Below are 21,040 nucleotides of genomic sequence, written 5' to 3'. Positions count from 1 at the left end.
GGTTGGCAGCTACAGCAGAAGAATGCTGACAAAGAGAGAGGACACACTGGGCATTTCAGTAGTAGCTTTTTCCCATGTAGCAAAGCTAATACATATTTTTCACAAGGTAAATCTGAATTTGAGGTATCAATGTGTAGTAGAGCTTTTCTTCGTGTTCCTATTCCACTTTTACTATGCAATTAAGTCAATGTACTTACTATACAACAGACTGCATGATCAAATCCAAATTTCCTACTAGATCCTGCCAGTAGGTCAGAGGCATCAAACTCATTCAGCTTGCAGAGTGTCCTGGGACTGGTCCGCAGGCTGGTGAATGGCATGGGACAGGTACAAGCTAGATTGGGCATGTAGACTAGTCCCACATGTCAGATCCAGTGTGCGAGGCTGGGCTGGTGCAGGTGCTGTATGTATGGGCATCCCAGATGAGCTAGAGCATGTGCAGTGGCAAGAGTCCTGGATCAGCTAGAGCATGTGCCATATGCAGCATGTGTCCCAGACTGGCCAGAGTGGGTACAGCATGCAATGCGCATCCTGGACTGGTCCTGCATACTGTGTGTGATACATGTCTGCCCTGGCCCTGCACATCACATACAGCACACAGAGCCGATCCAGTGCATATTGCATGCAGTCTGTGGGTCCACTCCAACATGTATAATTATACATATATATGAGAAACATTAATTTCTATTAAGTTAAACTTTATTGCAAACTATTATATTTTACAAAAGCATATTATTTACCTACTATATCATTATCCTGACCACAGGCCTATTAATTTCTTTAGTGATTCTACTACATATTCCATACAAAAGGACAATAAGGAGGTAAGTAGTCAGCTATTTAAAAATTATTGTTTCACTTTTCCAGATGTTATTAGTAGGCCATATTCATCCCTTCTGTACACTGGTTCAATTGACATAATGAGAATGCGCCTGACTCAGAGAAGCACAGATTTTGATCCGTGGATTCACTATTTCCATATTAAGTGTTTTAGTTCTGATGGTTTATGAAAATCTATTCATAGCATACTATACCTAAAATCTTGATCCTGCTAAATAAATACGTGCCTGCCCTTACAGACATAGGACCTGATCTAAAGATTGCCGACATCAACACAAAAATTCCCATTAACTTCAAAGACCACCAGACTGGGTCCAAGACTTGTTCTACTGACTTCAATGGAACCAACAGGGACCAAACCTTGCAACTGATTTCCAAAATTCATATAAACAACTTTTGTTGTAAAATATGACTATAAAATATTTTATTTTACAGTTTTTAAAATACAATTTTATAAACACAACATTATATACATTTTAGCAATAGCATTCACACTTAACAAATACAAATAGGATTAACATTTTTTTAAACACAGATCTGAAAGTCAAATCTTCTAGTCTGGGCCCAGTGGTGAGAGGGGTGAAAGACAATGATTTCACCTTATCAAACACTTATTTCAATTGTGACTTCCAGTGTTTCTTAAGAATTCATATCGTTTATAATGGTTCGTAACTGATATACTACTGTTTACTCTGCTTTGCCATTTAAAACATGTAATACTTATCATTTTTTAAAAAAGAGGTTAGGCATTAGATGATTACAATCATATATACATAATCCATTTTATTGGGCTCTATCAAGTCACTAATTACCCTGAGGTCTCCTCAACTAAATATTATTATTTAACAAAAGTTAAGGGTATCTAGCACCTTTCAGGATGAGAGCCCTTTATAAGGAACAGACATATACATTAACAGCATTTTCTTCTTGTGAAGGAAAATTTAATGAGGAACTTATTGCTTCCTGGTTTTAAACCTTTGGGTTTAAAATAAAACAGTCAGGTCTTTCAAAATGTTATCCTTCATCCATCACAAATCATTCAACTGCTGGCAGCACTTGGGTGCAGTGGTTTGACTCGTGCTAATCTAGAGAGGCCAAGTCTGAGACCTTGAGTAGGTGACTTAACTGAAACACCTTTCAATGTGTTGTTACTGCTTCCTGATGCAGCTGAAAATATTATAAAACAAAAAGTGTCACAAATTAACAGAAAAAATCTTCTACAACAATTACTTTCAAAATAGACATTACAGATGTAGTAACTATTCTCCAAAACAAACTGTGGAAAAGTCTGAACAATGTACCATCAGAAGGAAATCAGCAACTATCAGTGGAAATATATGACAGCCAAAGCAGAAGGAAAACAACAGATGTCAGAGATATTATAAATAATCCATACTAAAACACTCATGGAGTGATGCCAACACATTTCATCCTGCTGCCATGGCAATGTGTACAACTGTGCATTTGCTGAGGCACAGCAGGGTCTGCACGCCCTAATGTATGGTCTTTTTCCACCTTCTTACCAATGTTACGCCTGTTCAGTCTTTATTTTCATGTAGAGTTTTAATGCATATTTGAAGAACTGGGAACAAAGTGCCTGCAACCTATTAGTTTCCTCAAAACTCATATGAAAAGGAGGGAAAAAAATAAGGGTTTGCCACTAGGGTCCAACTTGGAGATGGGCAAAATACGGCCCGCCGGCCACATCCAGCCCGCCAGGCACTTTCATCCAGCCCACAATGCCACCTCCACCCCTAAAAAATTGTGCCCCTCCCAGCCTTTCCACCTGGGAGGGTGGGAGCAAGGCACCTACACCCACCCCAACTTATCCTACTATGCCTTACTCCCACCCTCATGGATGGAAGGGCTGACTCCGCTAGCACGCAGTGGGGATGATGCTGCAGGATTCTCGGCATTCTGATCCCTCTGGGCAGCAGGTAGGGAAGCAAAGTGTGGGCAGGGCTGCAGCTGGGTGGAAGCAGGGAGCATGGGGCTGGCTACAACGTGGAGCCCGTGCCCCTGGGCAGCAGCAACACAGAGCTGCAGTGGGCAGGGTGTGGGTGAGGGGAGAGGGGACCCCTCTCACACTCCACACATGGAGCACAGCCCTGACAAGCAGTGGGGGCAGCAGCAACAGCAGGGAAGGGAAAGGGGGCCTCTGCTCCGCGCTGCTGCTACTCCTAGCTAAGGCCACAGCTACAAGAAGAACAGCTCTGGTGCTCCCCACACTTACAGAGCACAGGAGGGAAGCCCCAGGTAATGGAGTGGGCTGAGGCAGTGAAAGCATCCAGCTCCAGCACCTGGGGCTTCCCTCCTGTGCCCCATGAGTGCAGGGAGCACCAGGGAAACAAACAGCCTGGCAGGGGCTGCGCTCTTTGATGCGACATGCAGCACTGGCCAGCGCCAGGCACCAGTGTCCCCACCTACTGCTGTACCATGGGGAGAGTGTCAGTGGGTCCCACACCCCTCCCACCCCACAAACCAGACAGACACACACAGACACACCCTCCCCCACCCAGTGTCACCTGCATTGACTGCAGGAGAGGCCAGTGTGATCCAGAGCCACATACGCCACACCCCTCCATCCCCACTCATACCCTATGCCCCCCCACACCCCATACACCCCCCACCACAATATAAAAGACTAAGAATTTATTTTTGAGTTATTATGCAATCACCTCGATATACAATACACAAACACAAATGACAAAACATTTTTTTTGAAATAAAATTAAAACTTTACAGTAGGTGTTTGCGTTTTAGTATATGATTTGGTTTTTTCTGGTTCTATGATGGCAACCCCCCTCCCAAAAGGAGTATTTCCAGGGGGTAAGGGGAGGGACTTCTGGTGGCAAAGGTCAGGGGTTAGGAGATGGGACTACCCATGCAGCCCTTGACAGCTCACCAAACCTTGTTAAGCAACCCTCTGCCTGAAATAATTGCTTGCCCCTGCTCTAACTAAATCAACTCTCTGTAGGAACCAACATGATGCATAGTTAACGGTATCAACAGAAACTATTAAGTGCAAGACAGAACCAAGCAGTGGGCAGAAAATGTGGAAGGAAAGGACTAAACAGAAAGGAGGGAAAGCAAGGTGAAATAAAATGCAGGAGTCAACAGCAGTGCATTTAACTTGTTCAAAGAGACAAAAATGTATTGCACTAAAGGCAGATAAAAATACAAGCATAATTGTCTATGATAGCAAATAATGGATTGCAACAGGGATGTAGCAAACTCTTATTATGAGAGAAATGCCCTCAAGACATCTCTACTGAGGTTTGGTTCCCATTTTGGGAAAGGGTTTTAGGTCCCTTATTCTTTCAAGAGGAGAGAGTTAGTGGAGCAGCTAGGGTAGTGCTTATTAACCTTTGAAGACTCAGGACATGCCTGATAAACTAGTTTTGAAATGGGGTGCCAGTAAATTCTGAAAAGTTATTTCTTACTTCTCACACCTTGCAACATCTTAAAAAGGATCTCCCAGAGTGGCAGGCTAGGTGGGCAATCGCATGCAGGGCATCCCTGACAGGGGATAATTCACAGTGCTCAGTGACAGGAGCTGTTTGGTGAGGCAGACTGGGGAGCCTGGTTGAGCAGACAGGGTGGGGAATTAGACTCCTGAAGGAGTCAGCTATCCCAGTAGGAGGCAGAAGGGGATTGCAGTAAACACTGATGCAGAGGCTGGGACTATTTTCCACAGTCTGCCCCCTCCCTGCTCCCAGTCTACAGGTGGGTGTGGCCCCTGCTTGCTATGGCTGCTCTTCCAGGGACTTGAATGCTGGACCAGTCCCTGCGGCCCCTCCCACCAGCTCTGGGAGCATAGGAGGAGCAAGGGAAAGTATCAGGCTGAAGAAGTGCAGCCCTGCATCTGCCTGCCTGTAGCACAGCGCTCCTCAAGGAACACAAGGCAGGTAGTGCAAAGTCTGTGCTTTTCAGCTCAGCTCATTCCCCTGCTCCCAAAGCCAGTTGGAGGGGGCCACAGGGGCTGGAGATCAAATAATCTGGCAGCACCCCTCTTGAGAATCACTAAGGTATGGACAGGTTTAAGATTCTGCGGAGGGCGAGAGGTGGAGTCTCTAAAACAGGGCTGTCCAACTTCTAAGTGGCTGCGGGCCAAGTGCTTCACAGACCACACAAGCAGGGGCCACCTGCATACAGGACGTACCAGGCCAGCTGAGGGACTTCTAAGCTTGCACTCATGGGTGCCCTCCCTTCCCACGCTGATGCTGCATCATGTACCTGTGCCCTACCACCACAGCACTATGGACCCATGCAGCCCCAGGCTCACCTTCAGCTCCCTGGGCTGTGCTAGGCTGCACTATGGAAGCAAGCAGAAAAAGCTGGGGAAGAGGGACAGCCCAGAGACCCTGGTTGCTGTTGGAGGATGTGAGGGGAACAGCAGCTGGGCAGGAACCTGGGGGTTGGAACTTAACCTCTACAGCAGAGGCAGGCACCCCCTGGCACAGGTGCCAGAGAATGGGATGTGAAGGCATTTTGCTTCACACACATGCCTCTGGGTGAACAGGTGGGAAAGGGGCTGGGGCTGCACTGCCACAAAAAGTATTGGGCCCCTTGTGGCTCCCCTGCTGTCTGCTTCTGGTACACTAACATCACCCTAAAAACATTGCTGACTCAAGCCCTAGACCATAAAACCGAGCAAGGTAACTTGCATTTTTATGAAGCATCAATTATTAGTAAGTGCCAGTATTTTTTAGAATAGCTTTAAACACACATGTAAATAGGCATATTTGTTTGAAATTAACATCCTGCAAATACCTGGTGGTGTCCATTTGGGCTTGTTCTTGTCTGTTGAAGGACTTGATGTGTATAAGGGCTGTCCAACTGGTTCTGACAAATCTGGTATCTTTTTCAGTGTTGGTTCAGATTTTGTGTGGATTACCCGTGAAGCAGAAACTATCAGAGTTTGGAAAAAGGCTTTAGAAAAAATGCTCTTTAAACAGAGAAATTGTCACATTACACAATCTTGCATAAGAGATCATTTAAATTAAAAGAAATGCTGGGACATATATGTTAAGAGTATCACACCTTTCAATGAACAAAGGAGCATTCATAGAGAAATAGATCATGTTACATTCCCCATATTTACGTCCCCATTTGGATGCAGGAAGTACAATGACTTACATCAGTGGTGCTTCACCTTTTGGCCCTGCAGGCCAGATGAGCGGGATGGGGATCAGATCGGGCCCTGGGGCCCAGTACTGCCTCCTCCCTGCTCTGCACACTGGGGTTGGACCCTTTGGAGGCCCAGCACTGCTTCCTTCCAGCCCCATGGATTGGGTCCTGGGAATCCAGCTCTGCCCCTGCCCCCCCACCCCACACACACTCAGGGATTGGGTCCCAAGGGTCCAGCACTGCCTCCTCACACCAGGACGGGGTCCCAGAGGTCTGGCACCACCCCCTCCTGCCCCCAAATACCATGATTGGGCCCTGTGGCCTGATGTTGCCCTCATCCAAATCTGTGTGCTGGGATTAGGAGCCAGATCCAGCGCACAGGGCTTCAGGCTCCTCACAGGTCTGGTAATCTGGCAGCAAGGGAACAATGCTATTGTCCCCATGCCACAAAATTTCCAGACCTGTGGAAAGCTCTGGGGGGAGCTCAAGACATGGCACTGTGGGCTGGATCTGGCCTACAGGTCAGAGATTAAGCACCCCTGATTTATATAATTAAAGTTACACCAAGAATTGTAAAATTATGCAGAAAGATGAGTTGACACAAATTTGCTGCAAACTTCACAAAGAAAAATCATGCTCGCACCAGAACAAAAACTCATTAAGGTACACAGGCCATCAGACAAACCTTAAAAAAGGCCACATGTTGGCAACAACATATTCAGAATCTATTCATGAATACCCTGGACAAAGTAAGTACGAACGGCTATACCCAATAAGGAAAGCATGAAGGATGGTAGAACCAAACCTAGTACAATAGATACAAGGTGTATGTAAAAAAGTTGCAATGGACCATGTATTAATAAACAGTGTGATACATGGTGAGTTCATTCAAAGAAATATATTTTAAAAAGCTTTCTGTGCAGAAGAAAGCTGCATGAGATAGTGAACCTATAACTCAACAAACATCAATAAATTAACAAAGGTTATAAGTACGGCTTTGATAACCTGCAATCAAACCATGGGAGTGCAAAGATCCATTTTCACAGAAGTAATTATCAGATCAGAATGTATTTAAAAAACCCAAAATCATTGAAGTCTACCCATTTTTAAGCAGCCTAGTCAATTAAATCACATCATATATGACTCTTCATTTTTATTCTACTTTTATTATAAGCAACATAAAATATTTCACAGAAAAAAAAAATCTCAATTTTTTTCCAGGTTTTTTTCTTTATACATTTAACTGCACTTTGAGTACTGGTCAATTTCATTACTATCCTCAATAGTTAATCAGTCAATTTCCCTATTACTGTATTTCTTCCATACAGTATACATGAAAAAAGCATAACTGCTTGTTATTGTGTAGGAAAATGTGATTATGAAACAACAAAACTAAATTATCAGGATCTACAAGTGCAAACACTTGGCACATCTTTCCATTTACTCCCAGGAAATGACGTTTTTCAAGTTGATAGCGTCAACCTTACCTGTAGAATTAACTCTGGATTTTGGGAGTTTTTTTTCTCTACCAGTTTGGACTTTCACCTTAGTTTCCTTTCTTATTTTTTCTTTGATTTTCTTCTTTTTTTTCACAGCAAAGTCTTCTTCTTCATCATCTTCACTGAAATCTGAACAACTCTCTGATTCCTCATCTAAAACAAAAGATATTGGAAATATGAATATATTTTACTTTTGCCCCAGGGTTTTCTAAGCTAATTCTGAACAGAAACAAATGAGTTTGTGTCTCTATGTTAAATCAACCTGAAGGAAAAAGCACTTTAATTATTGAACCAAAAAAGGAAAAAAAATACTGAGAAAGAAAATCTAGCTATTAAAATGTAAAGACTAAAATTGGACATCAGTAACAGGTAACATATAGAGCAATAGTTCTCAATGTTTCTGGACTTGACGCATCACTCACTGAGTTTGAGGCATCCCTCCATAGCTTTTGTGAATTGAGTGGCGCTCAATTTCAAAAACTAATTTATATATTACAGTGCCACCCCTGAAGCACATGTAAATATGCCCAATGAGTAATAAAAAAAGGTATAAACTGAAATTCAGCACACAATTCGCTGAAAATACTACTCTCAACATAACTGAACGTATTAAAAATATACCCAACTACGACGAGTCTCACAGTAGAATACCTACCAGATACAGACGCTGGTTCATAGTCATCAGCACTGTCTCCATCATCACTGTCATTTGTCTGTAACTTCTGCTGTGATGTGACCTTGGATACTGCTCTTCTTTGCATGCCAACATCTGCATGGATATTATTTTCATCTGTAATCTGAGTGACACCTACAGGAAAAATGTTGATCTAATTAACACTAACTTAGTCCTAAACAACTGACACATTTAAAAGATAAGCAGGTACTTTAGTGTTTAGGATCTTTTTACCTGTATTACAGGTGTTCAGTTTGTTGGTTACTGATAAGAAAAGAAAGAGACATATCAACAGCCTGACCTTTTACTGTTTACACCTCCAACAAGAAATACTTATCCTGTGTCTATCTGGCTGCCAACAACAGTGCAATACAGATTGTCACCTATATCACTTGAGTAGAGTCAGGAGGGTAATAGCACACAGACTTGTAAAACGGTCCTCTTTAATTTGCTGAATTCTTCAATTTTTCCTCCAGACCATCCATATCCCAATATTTATATAAGGCTCACTGTAATATTAATTTTCTTATTATTTAAATCCACAGAAATCCTTGCCTCCATTTTGCTGAGATTTTGATAATGGGACCGAACCATTTTATCTAGGTGTCAAGTTGATGAAATTTATATCCACATGAAAAATCACAATTTTATTAAAGATTTCTTATCTCTTTCTCTCACCATTATTGAATGTTTCTTCCCATGATCCTGTTTTGTCTTCAACTTGTTTTATGGTCTTCACTGAGAAGGCTGTTTTTGTTTTTACAACTCATCTAAGAAACTTATCAAAAATATATCTATTATAGCACAGCTACATCTAACACATTAGATTACATCAATCAGTACTACTTAGGTTGTCAAGTTACAATTGTAATATGCTAAGTTTGGGTTACCTACGTTAAGGCCTTCCCCTAAAATGTCTCCTCTCAAGCCTTTTGTTCCATCTGTTTTGATCTCCCTGCTCATTTAGCTGGACACATTAACTGCTTTCTTTACTTTGCTGACCAGGCTAATTGTAAAGTCTGCAAAGGTTCACCAATAGGTCAGAAACAAGCACTGAAGCCTTCTGCAGCTTGGCCTAAGACCCTTGAAAATGGCAGGGATGTTATCAGCCTTGACTATCTAAAACCGATTCCCAGTTTTTCTGAAGATCATTACCCAGGGCCCAGCATCAGAGTGTCCTCAAATGCTTGAAACTTTCATTTTACTCATATTAAAAACTTGCTCTGAAGTGGACGTTCTGTAAATAGTTGCCAGTGTTATTCTGGAACTGAACATCCAGACAAAAGATAAAAATAAAATGAAAAGAAAGCATCACATTCATAAAGCTTCCTCCCCACCAGAAAATCTGAGCCTTGAAAGTTCATACGTTATGGCAGACAAGGTTCTTTGGATAAATGTGATATCTTTTAATAGACCAACTAATAATTGGAAAAATTGTTCTATGCAAGCTTTTAGTGCAAACACCCTTCTTCAGGCCTAGGAAGAGTTTGCTGTTTTGTGTTCTCCTGGGTAGAATAGAAGACAGTATGCAAAATGCAGGTCTGTGAAAATGCAGATGTGTGGCAGTGAGCATCATGAGGCAATAGGAGATAATAGGTGTGACACAGGCAGGTGGGGAAGGAAAAGTGGGAGATGTTGACTTGGTGACAGAACCTAGCATACATAATGGGGACATCATTACAAGGTGCTACCTGCATCCTACAAGGTGCTAATAGTGAAGTCAGGGAGGTGAGGGCCCCAAGGCATTCCAAGGAGATAATCAGCACCTTAAAACATTTGTGAACATGCTTATTCCTTTTAATTCTTATTGGCTGGTGATGGAAATATCTTTTTTTTTTTTTTTACTGGTTTTAAGACAGGGTCCAACTTTAAAGCTTTCAGAACTTCTGAAACACACCATAGGTACATAGTTTAAAACAGGGATGTCAAACTCACTCATGGCCCTGTGCTGGAACCAGACCACAGGGTTCCCCCACAGGCCAGACCTGGACCCCAAGTAGCTTCCTGGCTGGATCCAGATATGGAAGAATGAGTGTCAGCATGGGGGTTAATGAAGCCATTGTTCTCTGCTCCTCAAATGTATGTCCATCAGGTCTCTTTAGCTTGGAGTTTGGTAGCAGGTTCTGCCCCACCTGCCCCACCTTTAATTTTCCAGCCCCTCTAGGAGCTCTGCAGGCTGGGTGAAACTGCTCTGAGAGTCAGATTTGGCCCATCGGCTGTATGTTTGACTACCCGATTTAAAAAAAACTCAGTATTTCCTCTCAGGAAAATGAAAACAAAGTACTGGGGGGTGGGGGGAGGAGGTTGTGTTTCAGAAATACCATATACATTTTTGTCTACATAAAGACAGGCATGGAAAAAAAAACAACTTACCTAAGACAACACTATCTGCACTGCAGTTGGAGAGAACAAGACTGCTATCTGCATTTTCCAATTCAGGGGCTTCACATTTTTTGATACCTATATAAAAATAAAGTGAAATACAGATCTCTGATAGAGCCAGGATATCAATTATTTCAGCTGGTGGGGCACTTAATGAGTTTTGGTGAGCTGTCAAGGGTTGCCCACATAAAATCTTCCAAAAGATACTATTTTGACTAATTATAGATAAAAAAACAAATCATATCCTAAAAAAAAAAATCAAACATCAACTGTAACATATTTTAATTTTATTTAAAAAGATAATTTTTGTCCTGTATTTTGCTTTTCCATAATGTATTAGTGGTGATTGTCTAATAGCTCAAAATAAAGTTTTACCCTTGTACATTGTGCGTAGGGTGTATGTGGAGTGGGGTGTGGGAAGCTGCCTGTGCACTCGGTCCCAGAACCTGGTCAGGGGGAAAGGAAGCTGGACCAGGAGGCGCATGCAGGACAGTTTCCCTGGGAGGTCCAGTGCAAGTGCAGGTGCAGTCAGCCCCCACCCCCACTCCATCTGGCCCACAGCTGCCCCTGCACTGCTCCACATTAAAAGTTGCAGGGGCCAAGCCCTGCATATTACTGCCCAGGGAACCCACACCATGCTCCTGTCTGGACCCACCTCGCACCTATCGACAGCACTGACCTCGCCCTGGCTAGCACGCACAGCTTCCTGGTGGCCACCCAGGTATTGCTTGTCCCCCACCACTCCACACAGTTCCTCCTCCTCTTCCTCCTGCCCCTGCTGTGCTGTGCTGGAAAACAGGTAGTGCAGGGAAACAATGGCATCACATACCCAACCGGAGGGGGGGCTGGGGGAAGCTGCAGTTGGGCAGCTCCTGCTCCAGTGCATGGGGCTCCAGCTCCAAGCTGCCTTCTACCCACTCAGCTGCCTGCAGATGGCTGCTCATTGTGTTGGAAAGCTGTGCCTGCTGGCCAGGGCTGGGGCCGAGGATGTGCAGTCAGTGGGCATAGGGTGGACTGCCCAAGACAGGGCTCAGCTCCATGCAGAGTGCCTTGGGGGCAGCCACGGGTCAGATGCAATCAATTAATAGGCTGGATCTGGCCCATGGGTTGTATTTTGCCCGCCCCTCCTTTATTTGAATCTGTAGTCTGAGTGGGTTAAGAGGCTGAAATGGACAAAGGCATTTCTATAACCCCAATTCAATCCCCATTAAAATTAGCTGAATCAGATCCTATAAGAGTTGGAGTATTGCCCCTGGAAATTTTAACTCAGATCCTCCAAAATTCCTAATACTTAACCTATATTATAAAGAAGTAATTATGGGAGTTTAGCACATAAATGGTTTCGTATGACAAATGCATCCATAACTGGATAAAAAGAAAACATTTAGTTTTCTGAATTAGTCTACTCCAAAAAGATAAATACTACCTGCACAATTAGAAAGCAGATACAAAGGATGCCAAACAGCAGTATATGAAGAAGTGGCTTCCAGTGGGAAAGGCTGAAATGTTTTTTTAACTAAAGAAATAACCTTGTTCTTGTGAATCCTGCACTTCAAAGACTTCTGCAGATTGTTGTTTGACAGACAAAGCCAATGCAACTTCTAAATCTCTCTTGTAAAGCTTATCATCCAAAGCTATCCTGAAAAAAAAAAAAAGAAACTCCTAGGAAAAAAATTCTAGTAATTCTGCTAAATAATTTATTTGTGAAATAAAACATTACAAAACTATTTCTGACTCACAATTTTACTGTAAGTCAACAGTTGCATAGGAAATAATCAATGAAAAGTATTTCAACACTTAATCTATACCATATTGCATAAAAATGTCTTACTCAAGAAAAACTTTATTAAATACAGATGTTATAATAGTGCAGGACACCCTACAGTGTTCATATTCTGATGGCTCACAACCTGTTTAATTTGCTAAGTTGTTAAGTACGTAACAAACTATACATTTGTTTGCTGCAGTTTTTACTTCAAAGAAGGCATTGTAGATGTGTAACTTACAGACTAACTATATCATAGATGCATAAGCTCTTGGAAGCAACAGCTTACTTCATCAGATGCTATGAAGGGACTGCAGGAAGTACAGCAAACAGAAAGCACTGATTAGAATATAAAGGGTGGGGGGGAACAGTAACTAGGAGAGGCAAGGTGGGTAGGCAAGAGAAAAAACAATTGAGGAATACTGGAGTTATAAAAGCTAAACAAGGAAATGGGATAAAAATCCATAATCTTGGTTTATATCAGTGGTGCCCAACCTTTTTGCTTCATGGCCAAGATGGCCAGTGCCAGGTCCCTCCATGGGCTGGATCCGGCCAGTGGGCTCAATCCAGCTGCAGGGGTTTGTACAACCTGACTTTAATTTGTCCGCCCAGGGTGGGGCCAGAGTGGGGTGGAGAGGCCCCAATCTGGATGCATATGGCAGGAGGGAGCAGCCTAGTTCAGATGCATGTGGCAGGGACAGGTCAGGGAAAGGTAGCCCCAATCCACACATGGGAGAGAAGCAGCCCAGACCTGATCTCGCATGATCGGGGTCAGCAGGGCAGGCCCCATGAGGACAGGCTATGGGACCTGAACCTGTTCAGCCTCCTCAAGAGAAGGCTGAGGGGGGATCTACTGGCCGTTTAGAAACTGGTCAAGGGGGACCAGCAGGCATTGGGGAAGTCCCTGTTTCCCCAAGCACTACCAGGAGTGACTAGAAATAAGTCACAAGCTGGCAGAGGGTAGCTTTAGGCTAGGGGTCTTTAAGACAAGGCTTGACAATCACCTTGCTGGGGTCATTTGACCCCAGTACTCTTTCCTGCCATGGCAGGGGGTCGGACTTGATGATCTGCTGAGGTCCCTTCTGACCCTACTAACTATGAAACTATGAACTGGATTAGGGGGAGGTTGGGGTGGGGGAGGAAGCAGCCTACTCCCACTGTGGATGCGTAAGCAAAACAGGGAAGTGGTGGGGGTAAGGGTAGCACAGGGCAGCCCTGACTCCAACACAGGAAGGGGGTGGGAAGCAGCTTGGTCCAGGTCTGGAAAGGGGGAGTGGGGCGGTGGGGTGGAGAGACCCCAATCCAAGCGTGCAGGTGGGTGGGGGGAACAGCCCAGCCTGTCCTGGACACGCAAGGGGCGGCTGGGCCCTGATCTCACTGCATGAGCAATGGCCTGGGTGAGGCTGGAGCTGGCCACACAGAGCTTCCAGTGCTCCCCATTGCCAAGTTTCTGACCCATGGGGGAGCCACCAACATAGATCATACTTAACACAATGTGGACACTCCTTCTCCACTTAGCTGGTGCATTGTTTGCAAATCCTCATCTTCTCAGGGACTAAGGAAACTAACCCTATAAAATACCTAGGTTCTACTTAAAATGGAATACTTTAGGACTTTAAAGTACTGCAGATATACCCTGTTCCTGATAATTAGTTAATATACCTACATGAAATGCTAAAGGTTTAGTAGACTAATTTTTCTGCACATTAGTGTCACAAAAAAGTGTGTACTGATTATGGCGCTTTAATTTAATACCTGTAATTACACGTACTAAACTTAATGCACTGTAATTATGGCACATTAATGAACATATAGATGCACCCACACACTGGAAAAACTACTTCATTTGTACAGAATATCGTACTGAAACATCCACCTACATTTTTGTGGTACAATATATTATTTAAACTGAGCATAAATAATTAAGTTTTTGTTGCGTTCTTATTAATATTTACTTCAGATTTTCTGTTAAATGATTACACATGAACTCTTGGTGAAGTAAAGTGCAAATTTTTCCATTTTTTTACATTTTCCCACTTTTTGTAGCAAGCCTGTGGACCACGTGCATGCTAACAGCATACAAACGAGTGCTCCAGAAATGCCAACAAGGTCACATTTCTGCTTTAGGTTCCAAACTTCATTTGGATCCATGTGGGCAGACTGCTGTGGCCATGTAGAGATGATCCTTCTCTCATGAATATAGCAACAAATATGAAAATAAATATTAAACTAACACTTTTAACTACCTAAAAATAAAGATCTAGTCTTTCTGAAAAATCAGAAGCCAAGAAATAAAGAAACCAAACGAGATTCATTATACTTAGCCATATCTCACCTTTTACCTGATGTCTTTGTCTGCAATGAAGTCACCTCTTTCTGTGGCCTTTTCTGCTTCTCCTTTTTCTCCCTTTTTGTATCATTGGGCTCTTTTTTGGATTTTTTGTTTAAAGGTGCAGGGATAGAGGCAAAGTCTTCATCTGTTTAAGGAAACATATGCAACGTAGCAATTGGTTTCCCTATACAAGGCAAAATCTTCCAAGTTACCAGGAAAGAGAGCCTCTTTCCTTAAAAAACTTTTTTTGGTGAAAATTGTCACTATTCCAAAAAGATACATTCTTACAAACCCTTATAAAAATATTAAATGGATTTTTGGAATCAGCACAGAAAACAGATATTGCTGAAATGGGCCCCAGGACACTCTTGACCAAAAGGTTCAAGATAATAATAGGTCAGAATCACAGCAACCCCTTATTAATATATTTCTGATTCAATTTAAGTTATATTCAAGTTAGTTGTTTTGAATATGAAGATGGGTGCAATTTCAAATATGTTACCAGAATTCTCAATACTATGAGTTTCAAGGATTTCTGACAGTTGAGAACCACTCAACATAAACCACTGCTACAGTTCTTGGTTATTTTTAGGGCCTTTCCTTTTAGTTCCAATTTTTAAAAGGATCACCGGCTCATTCATAAAGAAAAATCAGTCTTAAACCTAATCAATCAGAACAAAGAATGGTAGGTGTAATGGAAGACAGACACTAAGGGTCAAAGTGCAAGCCAAGGGTGATATAGACAGTTTTTATCTCAGCATGATGCACAACTGCTCTCTACAAGAATATTAAAGATTTTGCCTTTTTCGAATTCACCTTACCCCCATATTTAAAAGAACTTTAACAAAAATTCTCTGAGGCTCACAACTTATATCTCAAGTATAATAAGCTACAGAAAATTTCTATATCAAATTCAAACCCCTGAACAAATGGCAGTGGAAAGGACTATACACACGGCAGTGATCTCCAACACTGTCTCCCCTACCTCCCACATAAGGGAAGGTTCGGTAGTTTTTATGACACTCTTTCCTACTGACTCCAGAACCCAGAAGAAACTTCTCTATGGGTCCAGTATAGAAGAAGGGTAGGTTATGGGTGAGCTGGAGGATATGTGGCACCCATCACTGTTCCCCTCTCAGATCCAAAGGAAAGGTAAGCTAGAGCTGTATTTACAATTTCAGAGGCAGTGTGGACTTGGCTTGCTATGGACTGGGGTAGAACCAATACAGACACAGAGCAGCAGCAGAAGCATTCAACATTTACACTAATGATTCAGGACTTTTAAGATCCCTGATATTTACAGGGAGGTCCTGTGTCCATCCCATTCCACGGAAGAATATGTAATGTATCACAACCCCTGAGGAAAGGTGTCAGAGCTCCCCTGCCCTGAGCTTCCTCCTGCAGGTTTTCTGCAAAAGAGGTTGAACTAGTGCAGGGGTGGCCAACCCACAGTAACATGGTCAGTCTCTGTGGGTGACATGTGATGGATAAGAGAGGGGGCAGGGAACACAGAAGCAGATACGACAGGCAGGAGTGACAAGACCAGATCACACAGGAAGCAAAGGGCAGGGAGCAGCAAGCAGAGCCACAGCTAAGCCAGGGAGCAAATAACAGAGCAACAAATTGGGCAGGGCAAAAGGATCAGAGTGGCACTCAAGTAAAGTGCAGGCTTACCTTGTGGCATGCTTGACAAGAAGGTTGACACACATTGAACTAACCCAATCTTATGAATGAGCTATAGTATAAAAATCAGTATTGTGCTGTGCTATCTGCTTAAAATATAGATTGCAGTCCAATAAGGCCCAAAATATGCTTCCAGTTAAGCCAGTGTTTTGCAATTGATTTTAACACAAATAATGAAAGGGTTGACCTCTTTCATTTCCAAACTTGACACTTTTTTGCACATGTAATAGTAAACAGCTTACCATCATTTTCTAAGTCCCCAAACTGTGAATAATCAACAATTTTCTTATTCCTGTAATAAGAAACTTCCATCAGTCATTCAGTACCAAAATTATTTGTTAATTTAAGTCTCTCAGCACTGCATAAAATTCCATTTAAAAAGATGTACTTAAAAAAAATAAAAATGAGCCTAGATGCATATGTATGCTTGGTTACTGCTATCATATAAACCCAAGTTCTATTCAATACATATTGTTTCCAGATAGTCAGCGTTTCTGGTGGGAATTCACTTTTATGAGGCTTAGCGCCTTCGTTTCTTCCATGTAAACGTCTCTGAATTATTCTTTTCTGAAAAACTTACTCATCTTCTAAATCCAGGGTACTCAACCCGAGGCCTACAGGCCAGATCCAGGCCCTGGCACTGTGTCATCCAGGCCACTGGACTCTCCACAGGTCTACAGGGAGCCCCACAGGCTATGGCCCTGTATGCTCAATTGGGCACATGGAGGCAGCACGGTGGACAGGAAAGGGCTATGCAGGGCCCCAGTCCTTGCATGCTGTCTGGACTTGGAACAGTCCTTGATCCTGGCATGTGGGATCAGGCAGAGGTGGTACAAGGCTCCAAGGCCCGTTCCCAGCACACGGCACCAGATCTAGGTGTGCAGGCTCGATCCTGCTGTGCAGGGTCCAATCTGACCCGGGGACCAGCCTTGCACTACTTATCTGGCCCACAAGTCAAAAGGTTGAGCACCATTATTTTAAATCATCTCATCTAATTTAGTCATGTGCAATGTGTTTTCCACAGTACATTTAGTTTCCTATTATTTGTACACAAAACACATGCAACTTGCGGCCTCTGCCCCCTGGCCTGGTGCAGCATGGTGCACCGAGGCCCTGCCTTGCAATGAGGCAGGGTGAGACAGCCTTCGCTGAGCATTATCACCACCACTGATGACCAAAGAAAAAAGGAAGGGTGGGGGGGCAGGGAGAGGAGATTTACTGCAGGTCATATGAGGAGTGACTAAAAGACTTGGGACTGTTCAGCCTGGAGAAGAGAAGACTCAGAGGGGACTTGGTGGCAGCCCACCAAGGTGTGGGGGAGCATCTGTTCACCAAGGTACCCCAAGGGAAGACAAGAAACAATGGGCACAAACTGACTGAGGATTGCTTTGGACTGGACATAAAGAAAAACTTCTTTACAAGTTGAGTGGCAAGGGTCTGGAACAGACTCCCTACCTTAGTGATCTTCAATAAGCACTGTGACACCCACCTTGCTGAGGTCATCTGATCCCAGCAGTCTTTCCTGCCCAAGTGCAGGGGGGGCTGGACCTGATGAGCTGTAAGGTCCCTTCCAGCCCCTAACATCTATGTACTGAAACTTTCGTCAGGTTTAGACCCTCATTCATCCAATAAGCTTCATGAAGCTTGAAGCCCAGAAGACCCCTCTAATGTCAGGGGCGTTCTTGATGACTGCAGGGATCTGTCTTTCTACACAGTATCCATCATCACGAGACAGAGAGAGAGAGAGAGAGAGATAGACTTTTAAGTGACAAGCTACTGTGCACTCAGTGTCACCAAAAAGACATTCGGTAGAGGTGCATCAATACATTGGTCTGATATTGGATCGGTTCCGATATAAAGAAAATTGTCTATATTGGATATCAGCCTGATGAGGCTGATAAATGCCTGTGCTGCATGCAGTCGCTGATAAGTCCAGCTGATAAATCAGAAGAGGGGGGGGGGGGGGAAATGGGGTGAGGGGGGGAGATCAATGCCTCCATGGTGAGGGAGGGAGGGGGCAGAGGCACAGTTTGTGGGGTGGGCGTAGCTCTCATCACTGATTGCACCCTGAGAGGGTGGGGGTGGAGGGGGTGTGCCCCTGAATCTGAGTGGTGCGGGGCATGCTGCAGCTGCAGGGTGGAGCTGGAGCTGGTGCTGCGCAGGGCTTTTCTTGCCAAGGGCTGGGCTCGGAGTGGGCTCTAGAGGCAGAGGGAAGAGGCTGCAGCCACCCCAAATTTTGGTGAAGCTCCACTCCCAGCCCTGCACCACTGCCCGGCACAGGATGGCTGGATGCCCTGCCTCCACCCAAGCGCCGGAAAACGCTGGGGCTGCACTGGTGGCGGTGCCCAGCCCCTGGCAAGAAAAGCCCTGCGCAGCACCAGCTCCACCCCACAGCTGCAGCCCACCCCACACTGTGCAGATCTGGGGGCACACATCCCTGCCCCCCCGGGATGCAAGCAGAGACAGCAGCTACCCCCACCCCACAAGCTGCACCTCTGTCCCGCACCCAGCCCCAGCGCCCCTTGCACCACACCGGACTTAGCAGCTGAAGGCAGCTGCATCAGATAGCGGGATGGGTATCAGCCAATATGCCTCTTTAAATATCGGCTATCGGTATCGGCATGGGCTCTCTATCGGTGCACCCGAACCGCTCGGGGACACGACTGCACAGTAACTCTGGTTGCTGCCGAGTCTCTGAGCGCAGCGGTTCCCAAACTCTGATAAACTGCGCGCCACCGATTTAAAACGATACAACCGTCGGTACCACCAGCAAGTGCGCGTCATACAAAGTAACTGTAATGTGTTAACCCGCACCACCGACAGGCTGTCCGCGTGTCACCGGGGCTCCACGTAGCACAGGCTGGGAACCAGGGTACACGCAACGGTGGGGGTGAGCGAGGAGGCGAGAGGCCTCGGGAACAGGGCGGGAAAGCGGTGCCCGCAGACGGATCACAGGCGACTGCCCATCACAGGACTGAGGAGCCTCCCCGAGTACGGGGGGCACCGGGGACACATGAGTTGCGGGCGGCGGGGGAGGGGGAGTCGGCACTCACCTCCTGACCGGCCGATCCATGGCGGCGGCGGCGCGCGGGCTGCGGCTCCGCCCCGGCACTTTCGCCGCCAAGTGAAAAGGGGCGGGAGCGCGGAAGCGGCGAATCTACTGGCGGCGATGCGAAGGGCGCAAGAGGGGCGGGGCCGGGGCTGGCCCAGGGGTCGCTTCCCGGCGTGGCGGGGCCCAGGTGAGGCGGGACCGATGGGCAGTAGGGGTCTTCCTCTGCGTGACGTCGCGGGGGTCGTGGCTCTTGGGGGGAGGGGTAGAGATGTCGCACTGGGCGGGCGGGGGTGCTGGGTTGGGAGCGCGCTGCCAAGTCTCGCGATAGCTGGGGAGGGGCGGAGCAGCGGTGCCCCCCCATTAGAGGTCGAGCTAGGGCTGGGGGCTATGTGGAGGAGGGTTGTGGGGTTTCCTCAGGGCTGGCAAGGGAAGCCCAGTAGCCTCTAAGTCCTCTTCCAGGGCGTGCTCTGGTGGCTAGGCTCCGTGCTGTAGAAGGGGGGGGGTGCACTGGCATGGCCACCTGCATCTGCCTGTCATTTTCCTCTGTAGCCCCAAGGCGAACGCTGGCATTTGGTGCAGGGCTAATGAGGCCAAAAGCCCTAGGTCCATGGCGGTCCCAGCATGTGTCTGACGAAGCCTGCATGGTGCTGGCATGAGCAAATGGGTGTGTCTGCATCGCTCTTTCTAGAGCTGCATGTGTGTCATAGCCACTGTGTGCACCTTTGGAGCCTGGGGCAAATCTTGCTGCCACTCTCCCTCTTTTGCCATGGGCTCCAGAGTTGTGTGAAAACAGTGGCTCCAGCCAGAGTCTGGACCAAGACCTGGTGGACTTTGAGCAGTGCTTTTCTGCGTGGTCCTCAGCCCCTTTTTGATAGCAAGGTTTGGTCCACTTGTTGAAAGTGTTGAGCGACGTGGCTGTAGGGGCTTCTAGTTCCTAATCCTTTAACACAAGTGTTCATTCAGAGCAGGAGAGCTGCTGGCTCGTCTTCCCCACATCCCTATGCTTGGAAGGTGAAACAAAGGCCCTTGACAGACTTCATGCTTGTGCGTTGTTTGCAAACATCATTTGATGCATACTACAGTGCCAGACATTAAGCCAGTTTATCCAGGAGGAAAAGGGGCAGATCATTGCTGCAAAGAAGTTGCTTGTTGAAACAGCAGGAAATAAAATGCAGTGATTTTAATGTGCGGCCTGTTGGCATGCTATGATTGATGGCATGATACTTGCTTGTGGCGTGCAAAAGGTGGAAACTTTCCTGTGGTCATGGGCCTAAGTCAACTGGTTATACTTTTTTAGTTCTTGTCACTAGGGCAAAGCCAACTTTGCAGGGGATTGCTGGGTAAAAACACCATGCAAAAAGTGTATGTGGATCTCAGTAATCCCCAGGGACTGGACTTAGTCAATGTGGAAGTTCTTTCCAGTCTCCTGTGCATGTGGTTTGTGAGAAATGCAGATAGTCATTTTCAGTTTTGTAACTCATTAAAATGATCTTGCCACTCTTATACTCTCTCATTTCTAAAATTCCACACCCCCTTTCCACACCTGTGCTGCTTGTCTTAAATTCAAGAGGTCTGGTTGGAGGGGAAGGGAGATCCTAATACAGATGTAGGCTCATGAACCAAAGAAAGCGTGCAAGGGCAGAAGGCTGTATGATTACTCACAATGGCTCCTACTGTTGCAATG

The 21,040-nt window shown here is 45.2% G+C and overlaps 2 protein-coding genes across 6 annotated transcripts in view; one reads left to right on the top strand and one right to left on the bottom strand.

The window, feature by feature from the left end:
* Positions 1–681: 681 nt before the first annotated feature.
* On the bottom strand, positions 682–19,498 carry RAD51AP1 (RAD51 associated protein 1). 3 transcript variants are annotated; one of them, XM_090043900.1, is made up of 10 exons: positions 19,358–19,498; positions 16,547–16,596; positions 14,625–14,766; positions 12,054–12,163; positions 10,516–10,602; positions 8,377–8,406; positions 8,125–8,277; positions 7,458–7,622; positions 5,614–5,751; positions 682–2,007 (listed from the first exon to the last, which is right to left on the bottom strand). In XM_090043900.1, the coding sequence occupies exons 1-10, from the start codon at positions 19,375–19,377 to the stop codon at positions 1,880–1,882; spliced, it is 1,023 nt and encodes a 340-aa protein (XP_089900026.1). In that variant the 5' UTR covers positions 19,378–19,498; the 3' UTR covers positions 682–1,879. The 3 variants fall into 3 exon arrangements, with proteins under 3 accessions (XP_089900026.1, XP_089900024.1, XP_089900025.1); XM_090043898.1 differs by lacking the exon at positions 19,358–19,498 and adding an exon at positions 17,794–18,011; XM_090043899.1 differs by lacking the exons at positions 8,377–8,406; positions 19,358–19,498 and adding an exon at positions 17,794–18,011.
* FERRY3 (FERRY endosomal RAB5 effector complex subunit 3) overlaps positions 19,430–21,040 on the top strand; it is a 29,020-nt gene continuing 27,409 nt past the window's right edge. For 2 of the 3 annotated variants that reach the window (XM_090043896.1, XM_090043895.1), the window contains exon 1: positions 19,430–19,543. In XM_090043896.1, coding sequence (XP_089900022.1) covers positions 19,474–19,543 — 70 coding nt within the window. In that variant the 5' untranslated portion in view covers positions 19,430–19,473. The remainder of the gene's footprint in view (positions 19,544–21,040) is intronic. The other variant, XM_090043897.1, reaches the window with a different exon arrangement.

Source organism: Crocodylus siamensis, chromosome 4 (genome assembly GCF_052110815.1).
Source record: "Crocodylus siamensis isolate JL-2025a chromosome 4, ASM5211081v1, whole genome shotgun sequence".
Classification (NCBI taxonomy): domain Eukaryota; kingdom Metazoa; phylum Chordata; order Crocodylia; family Crocodylidae; genus Crocodylus; species Crocodylus siamensis.
Note: the sequence above shows the minus strand (reverse complement) of the source record. Positions and strands in the feature narration are given on the sequence as shown.

What these genes read in the sequence shown, in the direction of transcription:
- RAD51AP1 (XM_090043898.1), bottom strand. Translation starts at nt 17,888, where the DNA reads ATGTTAGGGGCTGGAAGGGACCTTACAGCTCATCAGGTCCAGCCCCCC. An exon ending in GCAGGATTCACAAGAACAAG is followed by an intron (nt 10,603 to 12,053) that starts GTTATTTCTTTA and finishes ATTTTTATATAG; the next exon opens with GTATCAAAAAATGTGAAGCC. An exon ending in TGCAGATAGTGTTGTCTTAG is followed by an intron (nt 8,407 to 10,515) that starts GTAAGTTGTTTT and finishes TTTTCTTATCAG; the next exon opens with TAACCAACAAACTGAACACC.